This window comes from Pithys albifrons, chromosome 6, assembly GCF_047495875.1.
Source record: "Pithys albifrons albifrons isolate INPA30051 chromosome 6, PitAlb_v1, whole genome shotgun sequence".
Lineage (NCBI taxonomy): Eukaryota > Metazoa > Chordata > Aves > Passeriformes > Thamnophilidae > Pithys > Pithys albifrons.
Genome location: NC_092463.1, coordinates 1,531,742 through 1,542,500, shown reverse-complemented (window position 1 = coordinate 1,542,500; position 10,759 = coordinate 1,531,742). Strand labels below are relative to the sequence as shown.

Below are 10,759 nucleotides of genomic sequence, written 5' to 3'. Positions count from 1 at the left end.
GAGCTCCCCCTGCCCCCAGTCCCACCCCCAACCGGCACCTCCTGTGGTCACATGAAGACATTTTCCTCCTCTCACCTCTGAGAATCCACCTGGGGTGGGTTTGTCTTCCTGCCAATAATCCCCCGAGTGACTGATTCAAACCTGTGGGTTTGTCTGTTCAACTCCGGCAATAAATCCGTGCAGGGGGCAGAGATTGGGGACTAAGAGGCATTGGGAAGATGTTCTGATTTGGCCAAGATGAGGCAGAAAGGAAATTGTTATCCCAGATCTGCCACTGGGAGGAGCTTGGGAATAAATCCCCAAGCTGAGGTTTCATTTGTGCTCCTGGAGCAGAGGAGGCTCAGGGGGCACCTCCTCACTCCCCACAACCCCCTGACAGGAGGCTGGAGCCAGGGGGGGTTGGGCTCTTCTCCCACACAAGCAGCAGCAGGACAAGAGGGCACAGGCTCAAGCTGTGCCAGGGCAGGCTTGGCTTGGCCATCAGGAAGGAATTGTTTGCAGAGAGGGTGCTCAGGCCTTGGAATGGGCTGCCCAGAGAGGGGGTGGATTCTCCATCCCTGCAGGTGTTGAAGCTGAGACTGGATGTGGCACTGAGTGCCCTGGGCTGGTGAGCACAGTGGGGTTGGAGCAAGGGCTGGGCTGGAGGAGCTCAGAGGGCTCTTCCAACCCACTGCATTCCATGATTCTATTTGGGATCCCAAATCAGAGATGTGGGTGCCAAAGATACGTCCCCATCACTCCCTTTCTGTCCCAAGATGTTTCTCCTTCCCAGCAAGGTGTGGCTTGTGTAGAAATGGAGCTTCCCTGGAACATTTCCCACCCCAGATGAATCTCCTTGAGCTCCTGCATTTGGACATCAGTTGGAGATCAGAAAAAAATTGTTTGCAGAGAGGGTGCTCAGGGATTGGAATGGGCTGCCCAGAGAGGGGGTGGATTCCCCATCCCTGGAGGTTTTTCAACTGAGCTTGGCCGTGGCACTGAGTGCCATGATCTGGTAAAGGGACTGGAGTTGGACCAAGGGTTGGACTTGATGATCTCAGAGGGCTTTCCCAACCCAATCCATTCTCTCATTCTATGATTCTATGACATTCTTTGCAGAGAGGGTGCTCAGGCCTTGGAATGGGCTGCCCAGAGAGGGGGTGGATTCTCCATCCCTGCAGGTGTTGAAGCTGAGACTGGATGTGGCACTGAGTGCCCTGGGCTGGTGAGCACAGTGGGGTTGGAGCAAGGGCTGGGCTGGAGGAGCTCAGAGGGCTCTCCCAACCCACTTCATTCCATGATTCCGTGAATGGAGGTGGGTTGGTGCTTGTGGGACCTCCCTGGAAGTCCTGGGGTCAACTGGGACACACCCAGGGAAGGGCTTTGGCACCTGGGGGGTTCTGGCTCTCCTTCACTGCCCTTCATTGTGCCTGAGCCCAACTGATTGGCAAGGACTTTAATCCCTGTCTGTGCCCGTTTGCATCGCTGGGCACCAATCAGGGCCATGATTCCCAAACCCACCAGGAATTAGGGAATCAGAAGGAGAACTCACTGAAGTACAAGAACATGCAATGAAATTAATTGCAGCAGGATTTTTAGCTTCTCTTTTTTTTTTTCTGTTTAATTTTAATTTCATTTTAATTCTCCTTTTGTATAATTAACTGGAGTTGCTGTGCTCTAATTTCCCTGCCAACACTCCGTGCCAGGCTCACCCAAACAATGCCCTCTCTTCCCTCTGAAGCCACAGGGACAAGAGGGGTGATTTGGAGCCCAGTCATCCATTTGGCCACACGTTATTGCAGCAGTTCCCTCTGGAGCAGGGGGATAATTCCAAGTTTTAGATTTATTTACACTCACCAGTTGCCTCCTGAACTGGTTGTGGTGGGTAATTCTTTGACTTGGCAGTGCATTTTTTCCTGGGTTTTGCTGGTTGTTGCTGAGCAGGGAATGGGGATGAGCATCTTCTGGGAGAGGTGGAGGACGTGGGTGGGTGGGGAGAGGACAGGAGGTTGTCCAGGTGGGAAGAGGGTTCTGGTGTAAAAATCAGCTGCTTTTAATCTTTGTTTGAATCTCCTCCTGCCAGGAGTGGGGCAGCACTGGGGCTGCTCCTGCTTTCCCAACACCATTCCCTTTCTCTGGGCACTGAGTTGGACTGAGGGAGTTTAAATCTCTGTTCTTGACCTGTGCAGTTCTGCCTCACAACATCCAGGCTGTATTTTGGCAGCATTTATTTGACAGCAAGTTTAGAGTTGTTGAATTTCCACAGAATCCAAGAATGGTTTGGGTTGGAAGGGACCTCAGAGCCCACCCAGTGCCACCCCCTGCCATGGGCAGGGACACCTCCCACCAGCCCAGGCTGCTCCAAGCCCTGTCCAGCCTGGCCTGGGACACTCCCAGGGATGGGGCAGCCACAGCTTCTCTGCCCAACCTGTGCCAGGGCCTGCCCACCCTCCCAGCCAGGAATTGTTCCCAATATCCCACCCAGCCCTGCCCTCTGGCAGTGGGAAGCCATTCCCTGTGTCCTGTCCCTCCATCCCTGTCCCCAGTCCCTCTCCAGCTCTCCTGAAGGCTCCCTGTCAGTCAAGCAGAGTTTGATCTGCTCTCCACATCAAGCAGGACCAGCCACAATTCCTGTTCTTCTCCACTCTGGAGCTCTTTGCTCTGAGATGGGAGTTGGTCACCTGGAGAGAAGTGACCAGAGGGTTGTCTCTCCCATGTCACTCCTGGAAACCAGAGAATCATCAAAAGGTTTGGGTTGAGAAGGACCTCAAAGCACACCCAGTGCCACCCCTGCCATGGGCAGGGACACCTCCCACCAGCCCAGGCTGCTCCAAGCCCTGTCCAGCCTGGCCTGGGACACTCCCAGGGCTGGGGCAGCCACAGCTTCTCTGGGCACCTGTGCCAGGGCCTGCCCACCCTCCCAGACACCAATTCCTTCCCAGTATCCCACCAAAACCTCAATAACCCCAGACCATTTCATGGCTCTGTGGGGCCACATCTCCATTCAACCCTTTTCCTCTGGAATTTTCCTTAATTTTCCTCATGTTTCTGGACCAGGACTGCCAGACCCCTCCCTGGATGGACCCCCAGAACATTCCTGGCAGATCCTACTTTGTGTCACCTCCTTTGCCACTGGAGTGACAATAAACCCATCTCAGAGGGGGGTTGAGTGGTAGGAAAGGAGGAGACAGGAACCTTCTGGGTTCAAGCATTGGTTAAGGAGATTCCAAGGGATTATTAAGGTAATTTAATAATTGGTTAAGGAGATTCCAAGGGATTATTAAGGTAATTTAATAATTGGTTAAGGAGATTCCAAGGGATTATTAAGGTGTTTTAATCACTGGTGAAGGAGAATTAAAAAAAAAAAAAAAACAAAAAAAACCAACAAACAAACAAACAAACAAACAAAAAACCCAAAAAACAAACAAAAACCCAAAAACAAACAAACAAAAAAACCTAAAAACAAACAAAAAAACTCCAAAAACCAAACAAACAAAAAAACCCCCAAAACAAACAAACAAAAAACCCCAAACAAACAAAAAAACCCCAAACCCAAAAACAAACATCACAGCAAATGTTAGAAAAGTTAGTTGAGAAAAAGGTGGGTTTGGTTTCATGACATTCCAGGGGAGTCCAGAAGGTCAAAGAGGGACAGGGAAGGTCCTGTCAGGTGAGGGGGGTCATGAGGGTAAAAAAAGTGTCATTTTTCTGCCCATGAAATGAACCTTGAACTAAAGAAACTCCTGTTTCTGTGGCACCTGTGAGGCCTCACCTGAAGGGCAGGAATTCTGTTCCTCCCACCAGGAGCAGGGGGGGGTCCTCACACAACCCACCCAAAGGAGGTTTGGAGTTGGGAATTTCTGCTTCCTTTTCTCTGGGACGTGTAAAACATCCACACATCAATCCAAATGTTGTGTTCAGGACCAGCCCAAACCAACCCCTCCCATCTGCAGCAATTCCTTGCAGGGGAAGGAGGGAGAGAGCTGAAAATTGGAATAATATTGGAATATTTCTGCTGTTGTTCTCATGGCAGGTTTTAATCTGAGTTGTGTTTTCTGTCCCAGCCACTTCCCTGTGTGCATTTATTGTGGGAATCTAAGAAGATTTTGCTTTTTTCCTCTTCCATCTGTGCTTGTGAACGAGACAGGGAGAGTTTGGCCAAAAAAACCACGAGTGTGACATGCACAGACACGTCTCTTGTTGATTTTTCTGTTGATTTTCCTGGGTTTGGAAAATTGAATTAGGGCAGGAATGGCTCTGGTTTCGAATTTTCACTTTGCAGAGCTGGTGCCTCCTGTGCTTGTCCTTCCTGAGGCTGAGCCTTGGTTTGAAGGTGGGAAGCTCAGAGTTGACATCAGGGATCTGGAGCCAAGGCTTTAACTGCCATTAAAAGATGGTTCCAGCCTTTGGGTGGATTAGGCAGATGCTTCCAGAGAATTCTGGAAATAAAATTTCTGCTGATTACACCTTGAGAAATTCAGAGCTAAAAGATAAAACTCCTCTGGAGCCAGGCTGGGAGAGGTGGGGGGTCACCTGGAGAAGAGAAGGCTCCAGAGAAACCTGAGAGCTCCTGGCAGGGGTGGCACTGGGTGGGCTTTGAGGTCCCTCCCAACCCAATCATGGAGATGCTCCAGGACTGGATCCCTCTGCTCTGGAGCCAGGCTGGGAGAGCTGGGGGGGCTCACCTGGAGAAGAGAAGGCTCCAGGGACACCTGAGAGCCCCTGGAATGGCCTGAAGGGGCTCCAGGAGAGCTGGAGAGGGACTGGGGACAAGGGATGGAGGGACAGGACACAAGGAATGGCTTCCCACTGCCAGAGGGCAGGGACAGGTGGGATACTGGGAAGGAATTGGTGGATGGGAGGGTGGGCAGGCCCTGGCACAGGTGCCCAGAGAAGCTGTGGCTGCCCCATCCCTGGGAGTGTCCCAGGCCAGGTTGGACAGGGCTTGGAGCAGCCTGGGCTGGTGGGAGGTGTCCCTGCCCATGGCAGGGGTGGGATGGGGTGATTTTTAAGGTCCCTTCAAACCCAAACCATTCCAAGATGGTCAGAGGATGGAGCAGCTCTGCTGGGAGGGAAGGCTGGAGAGTTGGGATTGTCCAGCCTGGAGAAGAGAAATTTTGGGGTGACCTCACAGTGGCCTTCCAGGACCTGAAGGAGCTACAAGAAACATGGAGAGAGACCACTGACAAGGGATGGAGGGACAGGACAAGGGGGAAGGGCTTTATGCTGGAAAAGGGGAGATTTAGATGGAATATTGGGAAGGAATTGGTGTCTGGGAGGGTGGGCAGGCCCTGGCACAGGTGCCCAGAGAAGCTGTGGCTGCCCCAGCCCTGGGAGTGTCCCAGGCCAGGTTGGACAGGGCTTGGAGCAGCCTGGGCTGGTGGGAGGTGTCCCTGCCCATGGCAGGGGTGGCACTGGGTGGGCTGTGAGTGCCCTCCCAACCCAATCATGGAGATGCTCCAAGGGCTGGATCCATCTGCTCTGGAGCCAGGCTGGGAGAGCTGGGGGGGTCACCTGGAGAAGAGAAGGCTCCAGGGACACCTGAGAGCCCCTGGAATGGCCTGAAGGGGCTCCAGGAGAGCTGTAGAGGGACTGGGGACAAGGGATGGAGGGACAGGACACAGGGAATGGCTTCCCACTGCCAGAGGGCCGGGCTGGGTGGGATATTGGGAAGGAATTGGTGTCTGGGAGGGTGGGCAGGCCCTGGCACAGGTGCCCAGAGAAGCTGTGGCTGCCCCATCCCTGGGAGTGTCCCAGGCCAGGCTGGACAGGGCTTGGAGCAGCCTGGGCTGGTGGGAGGTGTCCCTGCTATGGCAGGGGTGGCACTGGGTGGGCTTTGAGGTCCCTCCAACCCAAACCATTCTGTATTTCCTTGATTTTATGCATTCCTGTAAAATAAGGCTGTTAAACAGAATCCAGAAATGACAGCAAAGCTTCTCTTAGTGCTGATTTGATCTGATGTCTTGGTGTTGCTCAGAAATATTAAAGGATGTGCAAAAATGAAGAGCAGCAGAAAACCAGAGGAATAAAACTCTCAGAATTGAAGAGCTCCATAAAAATGATGGCCTTTCTCCTCAGGCAGAGGCCTGGCAAGGAAGAGCTGAGTGTCTGTTTGTGTCAAATGCAGCATAAATACCTATTTCAAAGGCCTTTGAGCTGCAGCAACTGAACTCTGAGGAAGGATCCACCCCCCTCAGGGAAGAGCCAGGGGAGCAGCAATGCCAGAGGGTCAGAAATAAATTGCAGGATGTTCCAGGTGCCCCGTTAGGACATGGCAGGATCTGGGGATCAAATTGAGCACGAGGAACAGGAATGGCAGTGCAGCTTCTTTGACCTCTCCCATCCCAAAGCGGGGACAGCTCTGGAGTGTCCTGGGTCAGTAGGACCCATCCAGGCCTCATCCCAGGGAATTTATTTTCCCTGTTTTCCTCTGGGATCACTTTATGGAACGGAAACAGAGAGGAAGGTCAGAAATATTCACTCCTAGTCAGCCTTGGGAAGGGGAATTTGCCTGGTGGGAATAATGGGATGAGGTTGGCAATTCCTGACCCAAAGGAGGTCCTTTTGCTCCAAGGTGAGGGGTGATGGAGCTGCACCAGAACCCACCAATCAGAGTGTGCTCAGGACCTGCTTTCATCAAACAATGTGTTAGAAATAGCAAATGTTGGGATGAGAGGGATTTATTCCTACAGACAAATTCCTCTGCTCTTTTCCTGCTGCAGAATTCTTTATCCCCTGAAACTGCAGATGTTTCCATGGAACCCAAACCATGCCCTGAGCAAACAGGCCCCCTGCTGCAGTACATCTGTGGCTCTGAGCTGCTGCAAACCCTCCCATTTCCATTCTCAGGGGTCCATTTACCCCCCCAGTGGCCGTTTCCTTTCCAGTTGTTTTGGGGATTTCGGACAGGGCTTGTTGGAATGGTCACCTCTGACAGTCGAGCTGCTATTTCTTGGCAAACCCCCTTCCTTGCTCCAAAAGTCAGGTGAAATCAGAGTGTTTGCCCTCCTTGGAGCTGCCCTTTGGCATCCTGAGCTTGCCTTGTGTTCCATGCAGAGGCTCCTGCAGGGTGGGTGAAGTGCAGCCTTGTTCTTGCAGCTCCTTTCCCTTGCTCGTGGCACTGAGGGAGCAGCAAAGCCGCTGCTGAAAGTCGGGTTTGTCCTCCTGAGGGCAACCACTGCCACCCATTGGTCACTCTGCACTTGGTTGGCAAGGAAAAATATGGCCCTTTGGAAGGGGCTTTTGGAAATCCTGAGGAAATGAGTTGGTTCAGGGCTCTGGGTGTCACTGGAGATCAGTTTGGGATGTTCACTGAGGAGCCACCACTGGAATGAGTTGGTTCAGGGGTCTCTTGGGCTGGAGATCAGTTTGGGATGTTCACTGAGGAACCACCATCAAGATGAGTTGGTTCAGGGCTCTGCATTGGGCTGGAGATCAATTTGGGATGTTCACTGAGGAGCCACCACTGGAATGAGTTGGTTCAGGGCTCTGCATTGGGCTGGAGATCAATTTGGGATGTTCACTGAGGAGCCACCACTGGAATGAGTTGGTTCAGGGCTCTGGGTGTCCCTGGAGATCAGTTGTGGTGCTGTGGGATGTTCACTGAGGAGCCACCATCGGGATGAGTTGGTTCAGGGCTCTGTGTTGAACTGAAGATCAGCTGTGGGATGATCACTGAGGAGCCACCACCAGAATGAGTTGGTTCAGGGGTCTCTTGGGCTGGAGATCAATTTGGGATGTTCACTGAGGAGCCACCACTGGGATGAGTTGGTTCAGGGCTCTGTGTTGAACTGAAGATCAGCTGTGGGATGTTCACTGAGGAGCCACCACCAGAGTGAGTTGGTTCAGGGCTCTGTGTTGGGCTGAAAGAACAGCTGTGGGATGATCACTGAGGAGCCACCACCAGGAAAGGGTTGGCTCAGGGCTCTGTGTTGGGCTGGAGATCAGCTGTGATGCTGTGGGATGTTCACTGAGGAGCCACCATTGGAATGAGTTGGTTCAGGGCTCTGTGTTGGGCTGGAGATCAGTTTGGGATGTTCACTGAGGAGCCACCATTGGAATGAGTTGGTTCAGGGGTCTGTGTTGGGCTGGAGATCAGTTTGGGATGTTCACTGAGGAGCCACCATTGGAATGAGTTGGTTCAGGGCTCTGGATGTCCCTGGAGATCAGTTTGGGATGTTCACTGAGGAGCCACCATTGGAATGAGTTGGTTCAGGGCTCTCTTGGGCTGGAGATCAGTTTGGGATGTTCACTGAGGAGCCACCACTGGAATGTGGGAGGTGGCTTGGGATGGATGAGCTCCTGCCCATGGAACCAGCTGTTGGTGTGAGTGTCAAATCCTTCACTGAAGCTCGGGGGATTCATCCTGATGCCACCCTGATAATTCTGTGTGTGATACAAATAATGGTCAGATCAATCAGCAGCTTGGGATTGGTGCCACTTCCACAGAGTCACAGAACCTCAGGACATGCCCAGCTGGCAGGGACCCACCAGGATCATCCAGTCCAATCCTCAGCCCTGCCCAGGACCATCCCCAAGAGTCTCTCCATGTCCCTGAGAGGATCACCCAAGCCCTCCTGGAGCTCTGGCAGCCTTGGGGCCGTGCCCACTGCCCTGGGGAGCCTTGGCAGTGCCCACCACCCTCTGGGGGAAGGACCTTTCCCTGAGATCCCACCTGAAATGCATCCACCTTTGAGAGTCCCAGGACAGCTGGTCATTAGGCACTGAGGTCATTAATGACTTATCTTCCTCTCACTCATCAACCAAAGTGTTTGGAAACCAAACTTTACCTGGGTGTGCTCTGATGGCCTTCAGGTGACTTCAGTTGACTCTGAGGAGGAGGCACCTCCCAGCCCTTGAAGTGGTGGCTGTCCCTGCCCAACAAACATGTTCTCCTTTGTGGGTGGCCAATGTCCCTTTGAATCCAGGGAGGGAAGAGGGATCCAAGCCCTGAGAGTCCCTTTGCCTGGTCAGGTTTGAAGGAAAATTGAGTGAGAAAGTTTCTCCTCTGGGAGCTGAAATGGGCAGTGGTTTGGAGAGGGAAAATAAAGGTCTCTCCATGGGTTTGCAAGGAAGTTTTGAGCCTCAGGGGGAAGTTTTTGGTGAAATGAGAACTTAGTGAGTGTTTAAAAATGTCACAGCATCGTCTTGGGTTGTTGGAGTTGTCACACAGGCCACACGTTGGGGTTGTCGTGCAAACCAGATATTGGGTTTGTCACACAAACCAGATGTTTGGGATGTCACACAGACCTGGTGTTTGGGTTGTCTTGGAAACCAGATGTTGGGGTTATCATACAGACCAGATGTTGGGGTTGCCATACAAACCAGATGTTTGGGATGTCACACAGACCAGGTGTTTGGGATGTCACACAGACCAGATGTTGGGGTTGCCATACAGACCAGATGTTTGGGTTGTCACACAGACCTGGTGTTTGGGTTGTCAGAAAGACCAGATGTTGGGGTTGTCATGGAAACCAGATATTGGGTTTGTCACACAGACCAGATGTTTGGGTTGTCATAAAGACCAAGTGTTTGGGTTGTCATGGAAACCAGATGTTGGGGTTGTCATACAGACCAGATGTTGGGGTTGTCATACAGACCAGATGTTGGGGTTGCCATACAAACCAGATGTTTGGGATGTCACACAGACCAGATGTTGGGGTTGTCATACAGACCAGATGTTTGGGTTGTCATGGAAACCAGATGTTGGGGTTGTCATACAGACCAGATGTTGGGGTTGCCATACAGACCAGATGTTTGGGATGTCACACAAACCAGATGTTTGGGATGTCACACAGACCAGGTGTTTGGGTTGTCAGAAAGACCAGAGGTTGGGGTTGTCATGGAAACCAGGTGTTTGTGTTGTCCTACAAACCAGATGTTGGGGTTATCATCAACCAGATGTTCAGTCCCTTCCTGTCTCTGGGTGGTTGATCATCCAAGATCCTCATGAACTGAGTTAAAAGTGCTTCTTTCCCACTCCAAACCACACCCTGGCACCACTGGCTGTGCCAGCTTTGCTGCAGGACCTCTGTGGGTTGGGGACAGCAGGAGTGGCCTCTGGGCAGAACAGATTCCCAGCTTTTGGTCTCATGTCCTGCTCTTGGACCTCCAGTCCTTCTGGGTGGTTTGGGGCTCTCTGCGTGTCCTCCCACTCCTCCTCAGGGTGAAGGCCAACCCTGTGCCACCAGGCTGTGCCATCTGAGCTGTCCTTTCCCCCTCAGGCTGGGCAGCAGCGCTGGTGGGAGCAGGAGATCACCGTCAATGGCAACATCCAGAAGGGGGAACTGATCACCTACAACCTCACGGAGCTCATCAAACCCGAGGCCTACGAGGTCCGACTGACGCCCATCACCAGGTTTGGGGAGGGAGACTCCACCATCAGGGTCATCAAGTACAGTGGTAAGAGCTTGGGGGGCAAGGAATGGGGCATTGGGATGGGCTGCCCAGAGAGGGGGTGGATTCTCCATCCCTGCAGGGGTTGGAGCTGAGACTGGATGTGGCACTGAGTGCCCTGGGCTGGTGAGCACAGTGGGGTTGGAGCAAGGGCTGGGCTGGAGGAGCTCAGAGGGCTCTCCCAACCCACTTCATTCCATGATTCCATGATTCTATATCCATGGAGGCCTCCCAGGGGAGGAGCCAGAGCCCTCAAACAGGTTGTGTCTCCCTTTTCCTAAAAGGAAAGAGGCAGAACTAAGCCAGGACTAACCTGCAGTGGGGCCCAGGAACCACCTGAGTGCCCTGGGCTGGTGAGCACAGTGGGGTTGGAGCAAGGGCTGGG

General features: G+C 52.7%; 1 protein-coding gene across 1 annotated transcript in view; it reads left to right on the top strand.

Annotated features, from left to right (window-relative positions):
• The window catches only part of MDGA2 (MAM domain containing glycosylphosphatidylinositol anchor 2), a 76,338-nt gene that overhangs the window by 41,569 nt on the left and 24,010 nt on the right, over positions 1-10,759 (top strand). The window contains exon 4 of the mRNA XM_071557926.1: positions 10,203-10,380. Coding sequence (XP_071414027.1) covers positions 10,203-10,380 — 178 coding nt within the window. The remainder of the gene's footprint in view (positions 1-10,202; positions 10,381-10,759) is intronic.